At 45.2% G+C, this 18953-nt stretch overlaps 1 protein-coding gene across 2 annotated transcripts in view; it reads right to left on the minus strand.

Moving 5' to 3' along the window:
- Positions 1 to 18953, minus strand: part of LOC309557334 (syntaxin-binding protein 4-like) — a 143349-nt gene that overhangs the window by 37535 nt on the left and 86861 nt on the right. For both annotated transcript variants that reach the window (XM_082260008.1, XM_082260009.1), the window contains exons 6-8: positions 8035 to 8117; positions 4993 to 5119; positions 200 to 332 (exon numbers count right to left, since the gene is read on the minus strand). In XM_082260008.1, the coding sequence (XP_082116134.1) occupies positions 200 to 332; positions 4993 to 5119; positions 8035 to 8117 (343 nt within the window). The remainder of the gene's footprint in view (positions 1 to 199; positions 333 to 4992; positions 5120 to 8034; positions 8118 to 18953) is intronic.

Genomic DNA, 18953 nt, shown 5'->3' on the forward strand with positions numbered 1-18953 from the left:
ACATGCAGTAACTATCCAATAGAATGGTTACTGGATGCTTAGTTTAGTTAGTTGCTTAGTTAATTCCAGATGGCGACTTATTTCTTGGCCAGGCAGTGTATATATGTAAAGTGCTGCGTAAATTGACAACACTATATAAGTACCTGTAATAAATAAATAAATCACTCAGGCCAGAGTCGGCTAAGTGCAGCTTTCTTACCCTAAAGCTGTCTCCATCTGGAAGCACGTCCTGTACATAGACCATGGGCCCCTCCTGGCGATTGGAGCCACCGCTGATCACAAGACCCAGGCCAGAAGATCGAAGGATGGAGATATGCTGGACTCCTGAGTCACTGCAACAGACACATGACAATAAGCTATGATATTGTACATTTAAGCAGTGGAGACAAGGGATTGCCAACTACAAACTGCATATTTAAAGACTGTAGTAGCTTTGCACAACCTGCAGATGTCTCTGTGGCAAAAAAAAAGGTGATAAAAACCCCACACACATGCACCTTGTATGTACTTTGAATCATTGACCCTTAACATTTCCAGATCGTTAAACCTCCCAGGTCAGGGATGCAGAAAGTGGTGTATAATAATGTAAAGATCCTCCACTCAAACCATCCCCCCCCCCACTAGCTTCTCTGGACAGTACACTTTGCTCTTCACCACGTTGACGCGTTTCTTTGCATTGTGCGGCATAAAATGCAGCAGGTCTACATTTTTCCTCACCAACAAAATGGTTTTAGATGAATGGGGCACATGGACAGTATGTGTGCTGTGTCCTTTTGTTGAATCATCAGAATCATTCCTTTTATCAGGGTCCCCAGTAGAATTCTTCCTTACATCGGGATCCCCATTAGAATTCTTTCTTACATCAGATTCCCCTTCAGAATTCTTCCTTACATCAGGGTCCTCGTCAGAATTCTTCCTTACATCAGGGTCCCTATCAGAATTCTTCCTTACATCAGGGTCCCTATCAGAATTCTTCCTTACATCAGGGTCCCCATCAGAATTCTTCCTTACATCAGGATCCCCATTAGAATTCTTCCTTACATCAGGGTCCCCATCAGAATTCTTCCGTACTTCAGGGTCCCCATCAGAATGTTTTCTTACATCAGGGTCCCCATCAGAATTCTTCCTTACATCAAGATCCCCATCAGAATTCTTCCTTACATCAGGATCCCCATTATAATTCTTCCTTACATCAGGGTCCCCATCAGAAATCTTCCTTACATCAGGATCCCCATTATAATTCTTCCTTACATCAGGGTCCCCACCAGAACTCTTCCTTACATCAGGATCCCCATCAGAATTCTTTCTTACATCAGGATCCCCATGAGAATTCTCCCTTACATCAGATTCCCTTGCAGAATTCTCCCTTACATCAGGGTCCCCACCAGAACTCTTCCTTACATCAGGGTCCCCATCAGAATTCTTCCTTACATCAGGGTCCCCATCAGAGTTCCCCAATAGGCAGCCTCTGCTGGCCTTAATCCTCAATCTGTGTAGATTAGGGATAAATCACTGACCCTGGCTGGGGGTGGAAAAAAGTTGTGTTGCAAGCTGGCAGTAGCCCACAGGCCGTAGTTTAGAGAAGCAAAAAATTTGGGGGAGCATACCCATGTATTTCTAAAGCTGGTGCAGCTATGAACCAAAAGACATGTATATTAAAAAAGAGTAGCGCACACATGCAAAAGAAATTACTACCAAATTTGAAGACAATCCATAAATAAAAATGGGAATTTGGTCCCACCATATGGCCATATAGTGCTCAAGCCCACCACTACGTCAAAGTACCCCATTATCAGTGGGTCCTACACTATCCATGAAAAAGAGATGAATCCAGCCTTTCTAACCCTTGGAGATAATACTCCTTGCTGGGAAAGATGTGCAAATGCACTACAGGGGACTCCTCCTATATCCACTTGATAGTGGACACTGATTGAGTACAGGTGTGTGTGGGGGGTGGGATGGGTTGCTCAACCTCGGTAGTCTGGTCAGACCGAATACATAATAAACAAGCAAAAAATTTGTTGGAGCATACCCATGTATTTCTAAAGCTGGTGCAGCTATGAACCAAAAGACATGTATATTAAAAAAGAGTAGCGCACACATGCAAAAGAAATTACTACCAAATTTGAAGACAATCCATAAATAAAAATGGGGATTTGGTCCCACCATATGGCCATATAGTGCTCAAGCCCACCACTACGTCAAGATATTATCTCCAAGGGTTAGAAAGGCTGGATTCATCTCTTTTTCATGGATAGTGTAGGACCCACTGACAATGGGGTACTTTGACGTAGTGGTGGGCTTGAGCACTATATGGCCATTTTTATTTATGGATTGTCTTCAAATTTGGTAGTAATTTCTTTAATATACATAGTTTAGAGAACCCTACTATAAACAATAAAAACATCACCATATACAAAGTATATAGAACATGCACCCCCTTTTATACAAAATTATATTTAAAAAATCTAATTAAGAAAATAATCTTACAAAAACTATGGAGCTTCAGCCCACATCAGGTAAGTGACAATGGGTCATATATTACTGTGATAAATGTATTGTAAACAGGTGTTGGACTGCATCATCTGAGTCCCCGTTCACACTAAGGCGACCTGTGAGGAGACCTGGTCGCCTCACAGGTCGCCTTCCATAGGGAAGCTGCGGACCCGTTCTAATAGGAGCGACACAAGTCGCTCTGACTTAGAAAAAGGGTCCGGAGCTTCTTTGGGGCGACCCGGAGGCGACCGCCATAGACTTTAATGTTATGAAGTCCGTGGCGGCCGCTCCGCGGTCCCGGCGCGCTGCTCGCACCGCGACCTCGGAGGTCGCCCCCCGAAGTCGGATCGCCCCTGTGTGAACGGGGCCTTAATGTTAATAAATTATTTTGTGTAGCAAAATGTTCACAACATACAAAAACTATAAATACTTCTAATACTTATCTTTTTATTGTGAATTGCAAAGAAATACTAGGTGGCAACAAACTTCAAAATATAGGTATCTATGTAGCATTTATAACAGAGGTCTCCAAACTACGACCCGTGGGCCACATCCAGCCTGCTACAAGATTTTATCCAGTAATATATTCTCAATGTCCACAGATTGTGGATTCAGGTTCAGTGGTGTATTTTGGTTTTGTGCTGCCCTAGGCAAGACTAAAATTGAGCCTCCCCCACCTATGTAACTTTGCCCCACTCCTTTTTTAATGGATGTGGCTCCCTCCAAAATTGAAGGACTACAAATCCCAGCATGAACCCCTGAGATCTCACGAGAGAGGGGGTGGGTGAGGGAGAGAGAGAGGGGGATGGGTGAGGGGGGGATGAGAGAGAGAGAGGGGGTTGAGAGAGAGGGGGGGGATGAGAGAGAGAGAGAGAGACAGAGAGAGAGAGAGACAGATAGAGGGGGATGAGAAAGAGAGAGAGGGGGGATGAGAGAGGAGGGGTGAGAGAGAGAGGGAGGGTGAGAGACAGAGAGAAGAGGGATGAGAGAGAGAGAGAGAAGAGGGGTGAGAGAGAGAGAGAAGAGGGGTGAGAGAGAGAGAGGAGGGGTGAGAGAGGAGGGGTGAGAGAGAGATGGAGGGGAGTGAGAGTGGGGCCATGAGAGATAGGGGGGATGAGAGTGAGAGAGAGGGGCGGTGAGAGAAAGGGGGGAATGAGAGAGGTGGCTCTAGCAACCAGTGGCCAAAAGAGACTCAGGTGGAAGGGGGGGGGGGCACTTTCTTTGCTGTCCCCCTGCAAAGTGCCGCCCTAGGCCTGGGCCTTGTTGGCCTAGGCCAAAATACAGCACTGCCTATGTTCTCTTCTGACCTGATTTAAGAGGGCTCCGATGAGGACCCGGATGTAAGAGGGGACCCTGATTGACACCCTTATATAGGGGGGACTCTGATGGGGACCCTGATGCAATAGGGTACTCTGATAGAGACCCTGATATAAGGGAAACCCTGACGGGGACCCTGATGTAAAAGAGTAAGTTCCAGACAGAATACTATGTGGCAGCAAACTGAGATGCATGTGACTCCAAAGGCATTAAAACCAGAGACAGCCATATAACTAGCATCTTCTGAATGGGCCACTAATGGTGGTCTGAATTTATCTCTCATTGCAGATTTACTTTATAGCCAATTTCTTTAGTTTTGGATACAGAAGGAAAAATTTTTTTGCTGTCCTAATATGCTCCATTGTAAATAATGAAAAAAAAAAAGAATTGTTCCGTTTAAAAGCTGTTATTCAGAAACCATCAAATAGATCTTACTGGAATATTACAGCATTTGAAGAAATGTCATAAAATAATAGAGGTTCTCCCAAAGTGGTTCCCCCAAGCAGCTTCAAAAATAAGCAGAACAGTTGGAATTGACACTTGCCATAAAAACAAAGTTAAAGAGTAACTCCACTTTTGTTGATAATAAAACTTTCCCCTCTGGGTGATCTCTGTACATTACAAGGATTTTAACAAACTTTGTTGCAGATTCCTACTTTTTGTTATTCTGAAGAAATCATTGTTTGTTCCTCTGTGCTGAGTGGGTGAAATGGGAGTGGTTTCATAATGATATATCAGCTGTGGCAACTGCAGGGCTCTAATGAGGAAATCTGCTTGGCCTGCATCCCTTTAGATCCTATTGCAAGTATCTCACCAAAAATTTAATTTTTGTTGCAGGGGATGCCAGAAATCTGACTTGTATCTTAGTGCAGACTTCTAGGAAAAATTGGTGAGCCAATCACACAAGCAGGAAATGATGTATCTGGGGTGTGGTCAGTATACACTCTGTGTACAGAACAGCTCCTGGCGGCCATATTGCATTGCATTTTCAGAAAATTACAACAGCTGCAGATTGAAAAGGAAAGGTCATTTTTAATAATAATCAATTACAATATGATTTGTGTTGCAATTGTATACGTTATATTGTTTCTATATTTGCTGATTTTTTTCCCCCACGAAAGTGGAGTTACCCTTTATATACTCTGAATATTTCTACACAGGCCCATTGGTGCACTGTACCTTGCTGTGGAATACGGTGAAAGGCTGCTTGTGCCTCCAAATTGGCTATGGCAGCTGCCGGGACTCAGCAGCGAAGGACTCTGTGAGCGGGACGAGGACTCAGAGGATGTGCTTTCCAGATAGCGACCTATTTCATAAAGAAAAAAAAAATGGTGATTTACAGCAACCAATCAGAATTTATATTACTGATCTGCGTGGCAGTAATTATATATATTTTTTTCTAAACCGATAATAGGGTAATGTGTCCATTTTACATAAAGTTAGGTGTTTTTTTAAAAACCTTAAAAAAAACCTCATATCTATAGTAGAGACCCCAGTCATGTGACCTGTCAAAGTTATGTGACTTGAGAAAGTGGATAGGAAGCACTAAGACCTTAGGATTTCTTTATGTTGTTTTTATATATTTTTATTATTATTTTATAATTATGATTATTATTAATGTTATTAGTAGGGCAGTAATGGTGTAAATGTAGAGAAAATTAATATTGGGCTGGCAGCCCCTGCACACCTCAGAACTTCCATGACCATCTCGGGTTGTGATAGAAATTAGTGATCGACCGATATCGTTTTTTTGATGCCGATACTGATACCGATATTTTTGTCATCAGATATTAGTATCGGCCGATATCGGCCAACATTTTCGGATGTAAAAAAAAATATATATATATTTATTTTTTTCCCAGGTACTCCTTGTGGAGGGATCTGGGGGTCTAAAAGACCCCAAACCCCTCCTCTGCACTGAAAAGCATTCAAAACGCCAACTTTGGCTGTTTTTAAATGCTGTCAGTTTTTTTAATTTGGCGCAGAGTACCCGGAAGTGATGTCATGACATCACTTCCGGGTTTTTAAATGGAGACCCGTTCAGAGCCGGATGAGACTTTGATCAGGTCTTCGGCGGCCATGCAGGTAGGATGCCCGGGTCTCCCGGTGGGACTGGAGACCCGGGCGAGCCGAGGAAGGCGGCGGGAGGGGGGGACGTCCCCTCCCGCTCCTTGTAATGACAGCCGAGCGGCTTCTCAGCCGCATCGATTGTCATTACAAGACAGCCGACTGTCGGCTATGGACGCCGGTACCGGGGTGATGCCTCTAGCTGCAGGCATCACTCCGGTACAAGCACTTTCCGAAATATCGGCAATATCGGTAACCTCCGGGGCCGATTTCGATATATTTGGGAAAGTGCATATCGGTGGTCCCTAATAGGAATAAGTGGATTTAAAATAAATTGTCACACTGTAATATGATAGATTGTTTGTAAAGCCAACTCATTTTGGGGGCCATAACTCCCTTCCTCAAGGCTAACATAATACAAAAGTTAAAAATAATAAAATGTTCTTATGTATAAATACTTGTAACACATGATGTAGACAGTTTAGACATGATAAAATGATGTAGATACATGAAAGCGTGATTTTTCTGATCACTAAGACTCATTCACATGAGCAGCCTGGGGATGATAAAGGCAAGAGATTGAGCAGGGGTTTTACTGCCCCCTGACTGCCCACCTAAACACAGATATGCAGACGCACAAGGCTGTACAGATGCCACAGCCACGATGCTTTGATTAAACCCTTGATTAAACCCCTTGTTGCATTTGGCCACGATGCTTTGATTAAACCCCTTGTTGCATTTGGCCACGATGCTTTGCTTAAACCCCTTGTTGCATTTGGCTGGCAGTACCACTGCCAAATGTAACCCACTTAAGTAAATAGGGCCATACTACAACCATCCTGCAACCGTGGTTGCAGCACAGTGGGTCGGCATTTTGCGGTTTAAACATACAGTGACATTTCACCCACTCACTGCCTGTCAAACACCCTCTGAAAAGTGTTTCAAAGCAGATAGTCAATGGTTGCTGCCCATGTGAATAAGCCCTAGCAGTATGATCAATTTAATATTGTGACAAACTCACTCAGGACAGGGGCTTTTGGAGGGGACTACAGGCTTGCCTATTGCTTACTTACTATGGGGCCTGGCTTGTGAGGGAACACTGTTCTTTGTGGGGTGTATGCTGGGGGGACCCTTGGAGTAATGTTACTTTGGGTTCAAGTCCACATCTCCCCAAGACACACAGACTCTGGGACTCTAGGCCTAGGATCAATGTTACAGGCCTAGCTGCCTATTGCCAAAAGGGGACTGCCAGTCTCATGGCAAATGCTAATGTCATCAGCTCAACCACCTGTCTTCAACACATTGTTGATTGTGCTGAATAACTCACCTGTTGTCTACTATGGGGATGTGTTTACATTTATAACAATGTGTATTGTACTTTATGAGCTTGATGATGGCAAGTCTGCTAGTTAATTAGCTCAAGTTAATTAAATCACTGTTATCTATTAGTTGCTAGTAGGAAAGTAGAATACTGTTTGTGTTGGTTGTTCTTTAGATTTGTTAATTATATTTCTGTACACAATTTCATCTGCATATGATAATGTAATCAGGCACCTGACCTGGTGGGGTATATACTCGGTGTGAGTTTGTTCAATAAATGTTCCAGATCTTATACAAGCTAGTCTCGGCTAGTTTTGTATGGGACGGCTAGAATATCTGATATCTATGTTTAAGACTGAAGGAAGTGGTATTCTGATGGAAGCACACAAGCACATTGTGCTGTCGCGGTTCCGTTACAAATATCTTTACACTTTTGTTTTTTTTTATGTCTGAACTGTTTGAATCATGTGTTACAGGTCATTTTTTTAAAAAGAACATTTTATAATTTTTATTTTTTGTGTTACCTGTTGGCCCCGAGGAAGGAGATGGAGTAACAATCACTTGGGATTTGCCAACAATCTACCATTGGAACAAACTTGTATTTGGAGTTAAATATTTTTAAATTCACATAAAGTTGTGTCACTGGCCTCTCCTCCAGCCATGGAACTCTCTGTGTTAGGAAGAGGGAACAATGTGACACACCAAGGCCTGCATTTAATGAATGGGCTGCAAAATGTGGAGCAATACAGAAGGTGTATTGGATAGAGCTGCTCTTCGTTATAATTGGGCCCCTTAGTGGATACTCTTAAATAGCAAGTGTAGCATCATACTCACTGCCGTGCATTATGGGAGAACTCCGAGATGACCCGTTGTCACTGTGGGAGCTGCATTTCTCTAGCAGTTCTGAGAATTCCTTTCTGAAATATTAGAAGAGAAGGTGTCATTTTTGGAAGTTACATTGCAGCATCACCAGTTTTTATTTTTTTTATAAAAATGTTTTTTCTTACTTTGGTCCCCCCACCTACACACACCTTCCTATCAAGGAAGCGAGGGCCACTTAAGCGACTTGGTAACTGGTCGCAGGCCACAATGAGTGGAGCAGGCGGATGACAGGTCTGCGTCCATCCCGCATATGCACAGCAGACACAGACACAGCCCGCTCTCCTCTATGGGCCCTCCGATCTGATCTGCCCAGATGGAAGGGGACGGATCTACTTCTGTTTTTTTAGAAGATTTTATTGGAGGTAGGCGGGTGAAAATGGACACAAGTCCGGGTTACATTTGCCGCTCCATAGAGGTGAATGGAGAGCCCGATTGGGTCCACCTGAAAAATGGACAGATAGACCCGATCGGACCAATTGTATAAAAGGGGTCTAAGGCTGCTTTCCGACTGAATCCCTGTGGTTTATCCGCACCATGGGTGCAACGCAGTGCACCTGTGGCTTTCCTGCGGGTTTGCTGCACTTTGCCATAGACTTCTATTATATCCTGCAGATGTTCTACACTTTCTGAAAGCGCACCAAACCCTCAGGTAATAATAGAAGTCTATGACTCAGTACAGGTGCACTGCGATGCACCAGCAGATCAGTTTGAAAGCAGCCCAGTAACCAGTGCAGAACAGATCATGGCCGGGACAAGGGGTGGGCGAGAGGAAAAGCTGCCCTGGGCACAATGGTTTACAATAGCGATGAGGGTGCCTTCCTTGTGTTACAGGGCTGATGGGAGTAGTGACAGTGGCAGTGATTTTGCCAAGCAAGTGACCAAATTACATATGGGCGTAGGATCCCCTAAGCTTGCACATCATGAACAGGGGAGGGGGGCGCAGTTTGGCATCTTTGCTCTGGCCTATATATATACTGGGATTATATTAATAAACTTAATCAGTGGTGGCCCGTCTATACAGGGCGCAGGAGTGCACCCCCCTATACCATGCGCCCGGCCCCCCAATCTACATGCAAGGTACCGGACGCATGGATTTCAATGGTTTTTTTTTTTATAAGCACATGATTAGTGCCTGAGGCTCTAATTGGCTTCAAAAAAGGGTGGGCTCGGGGCGCAGAGCACTGCATCCCGAGCCCACCCACTTGTGTGACAATAGTGAGGTAATATTAGCTATTGTCTTCCTGATTTTCCTCCTGGCCGATCAGGAAGCGAGTTCGGAGACCTTAGGACTCCCTGGCCAATTGGGTCTCAGGACTCACTTCCTGTTCGGCCGGGATGAGAAGCAACGGCCCCAGAGCAAGGAGCAGCCGCCCTACCCTCTGCCTCCTAAGGTAAGGAGGCCTCTGATCGCCTCCTTCCCGTCCGTCTCCCATAGGGGGGATCGCCTCCTTCCAATCCGTCTCCCGTAGGGGGATCCCTTCTTCCCATCCATCTCCTGTAGGGGGGATCACCTGCTTCCCGTCCGTCTCCCGTAGGGGGATCACCTTCTTCCCATCCATCTTCTGTAGGGGGGATCACCTCCTTCCCCTTCGATCTCCCCTGCAGGGGGGGATCGCCTCCTTCCCGTCCGTTTCCCCCAAGGGGGGGATTGTCTCCTTCCCGTCCGTCTCCCGTAGGGGGTATCGCCTCCTTCCTGTCCATCTCCCCTGCAGGGGGGGGTCGCCTCCTTCCCATCCACGTCTCCCGCAGGGGGGGCGTGGTGTTGGTTTGCTGCACCCCCCCCAAAATATTGACCACCAGGCACCACTGCCTTTAATAACCATCTTCCAGTCAGGTATCACCGGCTGTTGCTGTCCCAGGCATTTGGTATCACTCCGCCTGTGACAGGAGCCTGCTGTACAGGAACCATCGGCTTATGTGGCTCCGCAGCCGCTTGCTTCCTCTACCGCCGGCTCTATTCACAACGCTGATGCTATGGGATGGCGGTCGGCAACCCGCAATCTGGGCTTGCCGACCCACTATCCCAGAGCAGGAGGTCGCAAGCCACATCAGAGGGCTACCAGTTGGGCACCCCTGCCTTAGACCCAGTAAAGTCATCACCAGGTCTCTGTGCTTCTCTATTCGATGCAGACAGATCATGCCTGGTGGGAGTTGCTGTACACTGCTTTCTGAAAACATCACAGCACCCTATCTCAGTACTCTTCTCAAGAGCCCTCCACTCTGATGCAAGCAATGGGCTGATTCTTGGGAGGAGTTATGCAAATATCACAAAGCTTTGATGGGTGGATGTCAATCTGGAGCAACAGGTGTTTCTAGGCAGGCTGTATTTGCATGCAGACCTCCCTAGGTGTGTGATTCTGAGCCTCCATGACTGGAAGAAATGGAACCAATGACTAAAAGGCAAGCTAGGGACAGTCAGACTGGGGAGGAAAGTGCTAAATGATCCTGGATGTCCTCCAGCCAGGAATTGAGGCGCGCTCTATCTTGCTGCAGCTTCCAATGCACAATGGGAGAAGCTCACAGTGTGCAGTGATATCAGAGTAAGCAATTTCAGTCCAAGAGAGAAGCCAGTACAACTGTGCAAGACTGAAGGGAAGTCTGGAAGTCAGCTATAGCCCTTGTTTACATTGGAGACAGGTTTGAAAACGATTTCAAACCCGCATTTCTTTGTTCAGGCGGCGATTTGAAAGATATCTGGGCGGGTTCATGCACAGATGTCTATTAAAAATCGCCACCGAAGTCGCCAAAAGTTTTGCAGGAACAACTTTTGAAAATCGGTGCGGCGTCGCACCGATTCGGTCGTTGCCAGCAATAGGCTGCGATCGCATGTCAAATCGCCCCGATGTGAATGGGGGGTTAAAATGACTAGCTGGCTTAATATAGAGGACCTGTAATAAAATTCGGTCTTAAAATGAAATTGCTGCTTTGGGCGCCCACCTGTGTCGCTTCTCGGCCTTTTGGCTAAGATCAAGTGTAGTATCTGTTCTTATCAGTGTTGGAATGGAGCCGGAAGGTTAGTATCGGTGGTGGCCGAAGTTAACCAGGGCGCCCCGGAACAACCGGGGGACTGGAGTAGGCCAAACCAGAGAAAGCCGGATGGTTCCAATGCCTTCCTGATTTGAATGGGTCCGCCCCTGTCAGTTTGAAGGGAGTGGGAAAGCCGGGCGACCACGGTTAGTACTGCTCCTGGATGTGATTGGTAAGGAATGGCGGATGGTGGTGGGGGGAACCTTTCCTCCTGGGTTGAATCTGGCCTTGCAAAAGGCTTGTCCCCAGTTGAAGGCAGGTTCTCCCTAAGCTGTCTAAAATTCTGATGCCTCCTGATGGGATAGGGCTACACGAGGTCTGGCCGGGGGCTGAGACCGAAAAAGCCCCTGGTGTACGTGCCCCTGGGGTGGCAGCCCAGGGGTGCCTCAATCTCACTGGTGAGGGGCAGCTCACCTGAGTTTTTGTGGCACCTTGGTCACTGCACCATCACACTTTTTCAAGCACCTGCCTCTTGGGGTGGGCCTTTTGGCCAACACCAGAGGAATTTTTTATTCCTGGCCGGGGGGCCTGCCAAGGTTTTGCACTTTGGCACTACCCTGCACTTCTCCACTTCCCTTTTCCCCACTCTGTTTTTCTTTGTTGTGTGTCACGTTTGTCCCTTTTTGGTTGAGCACCTTGCACGACTTTGATGGCGTAGGTCCTCGGGCCTGCCCTGTAAGTCTTGGGAGGGGGTGGATATGGCCTTTTGGCTTAGTTCGCCCTCTCCCATGGGGTCTCCCTTCGGGGGAGCCCTACCTAGTACTCGGGGTGGGCTGTTTCGGCAGTCCCCCTGAAGAATGGGGTCTGCCCGGCTTCGGCTGGGTGGACCAAAGTGAGTACCTCAGTCCCTGTCAGGAGCTTCACGCCCCGGGGGATCAGGGTCAGGGCCCTTCCTCTTCGGAGGAGGGCCATGTGTACGCCTTGTGCACTTTTTGTGTGTCCACGTTTGCGTGTGTGCACTTTTTTATGCACCGGGTGTAAGTCTTTTGAGTGTGTTTCACACACCACGGGCTTAAAAAAAAAAAAAAAACCTGTGTCACATTAGGTTTAAGCATTTAGTGACAAGATATCTGCAGAAGGGGAGGACTGGAGTTCAGAACAGCTAACCATCGCCTGGTCTCTATGGCTGTGAAAGGGTTAAGGGCTCGTGTCGTTCCCTCTGGTTGGGAGTTATTTTTATTATATGAGGGTCAGCAAGCAGATCTGTCAGCAGAACCAACGAGCAGAGCCGATTACACCCCGGGGGGTCTGTCTGTCGGATCGCCTTTATCCCATAATATGCCCTGCGGATAAAGAGCGCACGCTGTGCTGGGGGATTGGCCGCCATTTTCCTATGCTTTCAGTATAACTTCACTCGTCTAACATACTCAGACAAATCAAGCAAGTGTGCAAAAGTATCCTGATTATTTTCCCTTTTCTCTTTTAGTTTACTGGCGGATATTGTCAACGATTCCATTAGAATTTATGAAACCTGATAAGGATATCTCCCCAAATCCTCCCCATAACACTATATTAAATTATTATCTTCTACAATACATTGTTACATCTCAAAATACCCATATTGTCTTTGAAAATCTAGATTATGCGAACAAAGAATTTTAATTTGTGGAAAAATTAGTCCTAAAAAATTAGGGCTATCTACAGCGCTTGCTATCAATCCAAATGTATAGAATAAATAGTGGGTGTTCAGAATAAATAATTAAATGGATATAAATAAAATATCATAAGTAAATGTATAAATAATTAAATATCAAATCAATTAATATAACATAGGTGTCCTTTTATGAACAGGTGAATTTTTTTCTCCATTGGCTTCTCTACAGTTCTCCAGGGAAAATGATCACCTCTGGCACCCATTTTATGAATTGGAGAACTTCAGTTCGCCCAGGGTGATCAGAGGAGAACAGTTTTCTTGGAGATCTGTGTAGAAGTCAATGGAGCGTCTGTAATCTCGTGAGACAAAGCGAGATTACAGTAGTATGAAAATCCCTCGCGCGCTTTAACAAGCAGAGATAAATTATCACTGCTGAGTACACGAGGTTATAAATAATAGTCCCCTTACATAAATATATATATATATATATATACACTGAATACACACACACATACATTGTATATATATATACACATTAAATATATATCTACATGTATGTGTGTATATATATACATGTATATATATATACATAAATATGGCAGGGGGACATGATTACTGTGTTGGGGTGTCTGAACGAGGAAGAAGGAAGTCCATAATCTTCCTTTTTCCCCCTCAGTTCTCCCCCGATTCTGTCTTCACTCCCCGCTTCACAAGCTCCAGGCTGGTGAACCCGGGAGTGTGAATTCTGACCCAGATCGCCAGTGAAGTGCAGAGATCGCAGCTTCATAGTCTGGCCATTTCTGTGTCAGGCAATGACAGATTCCCGTGTGAAGAGATGATCAGCGGAGAACATGTTCTCCCCCGATCATTTCTGTTTCATAAACTGAGAATGATCGGAAATGAGCTGTGATCAGCAGGATCACTGCTCATCTCCGTTTCATAAAAGGACACCATAGTGCGGTATTTTGTGCAAGTGGTGTAAATTAATAAAAGTGATCCAAATAAAATTAAAATTGATAGTAATACGCAAATCAATCAATATTGTGACATGAAAAATAATAAATACAACAACTGGCAATAAAGTCAAAAACTGCAATAAATCAAATAAGTAACACAAAAGTCCCAATTGGCTATTCTTCAGTGCAACAAAGTTCTTCCAGATGGGTTTAAAAGTGAAGGTGCTCAGTGATAGGTTTTGTCTCCAATGTTGTGACTTGGTGCAGGTTCCTCCTTTCAGTGGTATGTTAAATGATGGGTGACTTACCAGATGTAATGGGTCTCGTATATCGTATGATATTGAGACCAATCACGCTTGTGGGCCCTCAGGGCCACGGTAGGTCCCCTTGTGATGCCTCCTGGATATGTAGATTAGGGTTTCCTCCTCACCATTCCTCGTATCAGCATACGGTGGATGTATATAAAAAATATAAATGCTTCAAATAGCGTGATAAAGTTTTAAGAGCTTTTATTCCCCATATAGTGGGTATTCCAATAAAAATCACAACGTATAGCAGGGTAAAAGGGTTAGAAAATCCCCGTGACAGCAGTGTACAACAATGCAGAGTGGCGAGCGGAGGTTATTCCGGCTTGCGCTCCAGTACTCTGAGTGTACGTCACGTCGTGCGTTCCACGTTCTGACGCGTTTCGTCACTTCCTGTGACGTTTTTAAAGGTGAAAGAATTTTAATTACCCATTTCTGGACCAAGCCTTTTTCTGACACTTGTTTTTTTAAATCAGTGTTTTTTGCTAGAAAATTACTTAGAACCCCCAAACATTATATATAATATAATCCCTAGAGAATAGAATGGAGATCGTTGCAATATTTTTTTATCACACCGTATTTTCGCAGTGGTCTTACAAATGCAATTTTTGAGGAAAAAATTCACTTTTTTTGAATTAAAAAATAAAATAGCCCAATTATTTTCTATAATGTGAAAGATAATGTTATACCGAGTAAATAGATGCCCAACATGTCATGCTTCAAAATTGTGCACACTCATGGAATGGCGACAAACATTGGTACTTTAAAATCCCCATAGGCGACACTTTAAAAATTTAAAGTGTTAAAGGGCTAACTTTACTGTTTTCTTATTTTTTACCAGTTTATAGTTACAGAGGAGGTCTAGGGCTGAAATTATTGCTCTTGCCATAATGACCGCAGCGATACCTCACATGTGTGGTTTGAACACTGTTTACATATGTGGGCGCGACTTGCGAATGCATTCGCTTCTCTGCGCGAGCTAACAGGAACAGGGCACTTTCATTTTTTTTTCCTATTTATTTTATCTTATATTTTCTATTTTTACACAGTTTTTTTTATTTTTTATGATCACTTTTATTCCTATTACAAGGAATGTAAACATTCCTTGTAATAGAAATAAGCAGGACAGGTCCTCCTTAATGTGAGATCTGGGGTCAAAAAGACCTCACATCTCACATCTACACTGAAAAAGAAAAAATAAGTTATTTCTTTTCATCTTGGAAAAAAAAATGGGCTCTTTAAATCCATTGCTAGGAAGCGATGTATGACGTCGCTCCAGTCCTCCAAGGCCATAGAGTGGAGTGGGGGGCCATCTTGCCCTCACTCGACTTCCTGCCTGAGGGGACAGCAGACTGCATGGTCTTCCCCGCTACCGGTGGGTCCGGTAAGCAGGGAAAATGACTGGGAAGCGGCAGCAGGGGAGGGCTCCTCTCCCGCTGCCCATAAGGGTGATCCCATTGCAAATCCGCCGCTGAACCACTGTTATGTTAAAGAGGACAGCCTGCAGCTTAAAAAATACCAGTTTTCAGGCAGCTATCTGCTGCCATAACCCTAGTATTTAAAGCGGAGTTCCACCTTCCCCTCCAAAAATTAAAAGTCAGCAGCTACACATACTGTACACATACTATAGCTGCTGACTTTTAATATTAGGACACTTACCTGTCCTGGAGTCCAGCGATGTCGGCACCGCAGCTGATGTTTCCATCGGCTGTCGGGTGCTACCACCGCCATTGCTGATAACGGAACCCGGCTGTGAAGCCTTGCGGCTTTACGGCCGGGTCCCTACTGCGCATGTGCGAAGCGTGCTGCGCATTTCTATTGGCTCGGCGGCGGGGGAAGGAGGAGGGGGCCATACTTCCGGGAAAGACGGCCACGGCGCCTTGTCCCGGAAGTGGGAAAGGGTACCTGTCAAAAACAGGTACACGTTCCCCCCTCCCCCCTGAAAGGTGCCAAATGTGGCACCGGAGGGGGTGGGGGGAAGCAAAAGAGCGGAAGTTCCACTTTTGGGTGGAACTCCACTTTAACGTCAAACTACCGACCTAAAACTGCGGTAGGCAGTCCGTAATTGATTAAATGTAAAGATTACAAAAAGGCCGATTTTAGAATTTGCTTTGCTCTAATGCCTTGTACACACGATCAGATAATCGTACAAAATAAAAATCGATTTGGAATTGATCGCATGATAATCTGATCGTTAGTACACAGCCAATCACAACATTTCGTCCAACAAAATACGAAGGGACAAACACGATAACTTTTGTCATACGATAGCCTAGCGAACAACAATTGTTTAATCAGTACAGTATGCGTCCGGAAAAAATCAATAGACAAAGACCGCGCATGATCAGAAACACGAAAATAACCCGGAAAAAGCCTGGCTGCCATTGTTTTTGTTTTGCACTATCCGATACGTAGCTACGCAACCAGGAAGCTTTTCCAGAAACCTACGAAAAAAAATCATACATTTAGTACGCATTGTTGAATTTGTGCTCGGCTCAGTCAGGAAACAGTCTAGGGGTTTTGGTTTTTGTTGTTTTATTTGAGAACTTGGATAGGAGAAGGAATTAGTGGGATACTCCAACTGTATAAACTACGCACAATTGCTGGGACTTCTATATAACGCTGAGTGCCTGAGAGCTGCTTCACCTTGCCACTTTAGTGAAGAAGAAATACTGAACTGTACTGCATTGTGAATCACTCTTCAGGGTCCTACTTGGCACCCCCTTTGTCCCTACTCTTTAGGGTTCTGAAACTGGCACCCCCTTTACTCTGACACTGTGTGAGCTGGCCCCTTGATCCTCTGACTTCACTAAAGTGGTCTCCCTTCCTGGGAAAACCCTTTGGCAAGTTCACTGGTACTCACGGACACTGTTTTTCCCGGAAGACTCTGCCAGCAACTCCACTGTCAGCTGTATTGGATCCTCTGCGACTCAGCTCCACACCTGGTTCACTAGGCCGACTGCCCAAGACCACTTCCCTCATGCAGCAGGAGGAGAGACAAGACGTCAGCCTCCTCCTGGGACTCTGCTTCCGCCAAAGACGTCCTGTCACATGTCCCCCCCAGCTTTTATGGGCAATCCCAGGATGCACTGCAAGAGTGCCCTCCCACTGGGACTCCAAAAAAAGCCAACGTGTCACTGGTCAAGTTTCCTCCACTGTCCAACAGGCTCCCCTATTTGATGCAGTGGGGACACTCCTTTAGACCCAGTGAATCACACCTGGGAACATGCAACAGGCAACCTAATAGATCAAGCTCCCCTGATAGGCAGATGGAGCATACAATGCTTTGAGCCTAGCACCTAACTAGGAAGGTTCTACATACATAAAAAGAGAAATGTATTTTCAGGATGCATGCTGCTAATATCAGTGTAAAGAAGATGAGCTACTAAATATGGAACCCCCCACTTCCTTCAAAGTTCTTACCTTCTCCATGCTCCAGCCTTGTCCCTGACTTCCTCCTTTGTCCATTGCCGGTGGCGCTCTTTGGGCAGAGGATAATTCCTCCAATTCCCTGTGAACCCAGCCTGTCATTTACACCCCCCCTCCCCCAGGGGGCACATCATCATGCTGGCTGGGCTCACAGTACTCCATCAACGAGCGGCACTCACAGTCATTTCATGAGTTCTGCTCAGTCCTGGAAGAATTGGCTTGACTAAGGCTCTAATTTTTCCTCTTAAGGATGGCACGTCCACACACCTATATACTGTAAATCTTAGAATCTCGCAGGGCAAAGTATATTTAGTGCATGCATCACAGGTTAGATCTTGTTTTGTCATTTACAGTTTAATGTAATAGCTTTTCCTTTGTAGGTTGGAAACCGTTTTTTGATCAAAAATCACCAAAGCTCAAAGGCTCTAAGCAAATTTTAGAGCATTATTATGACTCTATGACTTATTTCTTAGAACTAGGAACTCCTGCTGCAACAATAATTAATTCTTACAAGACAGGGCATTGTATATGAAGATGTATTGAAGTTAACCACTCCCCGGAAGATTTTACCCCCTTCCTGACCAGGCTCTATTTTGTGATTCGGCACTGCGTGACTTTAACGGACAATTGCGCGGTCGTGTGACGCTGTACCTAAACGAATTTGATGTCCTTTTTTTCCCACAAACAAAGCTTTCTTCTGGCGGTATTTGATCACCTCTGCAATTTTTTTATCATGCGCTATAAACAAAAAAAGAGTGTAAATTTTGAAAAAATAACAATATTTTTCACATTTTTGTATATGAAATTCCCAAAAAATAAAATGTAAAAATCAAAATTTTTTAACACTTTTGGCCAATTTGTTTTCTGCTACATATGTTTGGTAAAAAAAATAAATAAAATAAGCGTATTTTGATTGGTTTGCGCAAAAGTGATTGCGTTTACTAACTACGGGAAAGATTTTTGTCATTTTTGTTGTTTTTTTAACGAGTAATGGCGGCGATCTGCGTTTTTTTTGCGGGAATGCGACATTGCGGCGGACAGATCGGACCCTTGACTGACATTTTTGACACTTTTGGGGGTACCAGTGACATTACTACAGTAATCAGTGCTATACATATGCACTGTTACTGTATAAATTACACTGGCAGGGAAGGGGTTAACTTTATTGGAGAAGGAGGGGCTAAGTGTGTCCCTAGGGGCGAGTTTCTAACTGGGCAGGGATGTGACTGTTCATGTAACAGCAGAGATCTACGGTCCTACATAGCAGGACCGTATGATCTCTGCTGTTACACAAGGGAGAATGACAGGCAGCTTTGTTTACATTAGCCGCCTGCCTTTCTCCCTCTGTAACTGACGATCGCGAGTGACCGGCAGACTTCGGGTCCACCGGTCACTCACGCGGAGGTGTCCGTGAACGAGTGGGGGCGGGAGCGTGCCTCCGGCGGTGCGCTCGCCCCCTATTGGCTCACAGGTGAGTGACGTACCGATGCGTCACTTTGCCTGCAAGGGGCTGACCGCCGCAGTATATGTACTTGCGGCGGTCTGCAAGTGGTTAACTGT

Source organism: Pelophylax lessonae, assembly GCF_965119305.1.
Source record: "Pelophylax lessonae genome assembly, chromosome: 6".
NCBI lineage: Eukaryota > Metazoa > Chordata > Amphibia > Anura > Ranidae > Pelophylax > Pelophylax lessonae.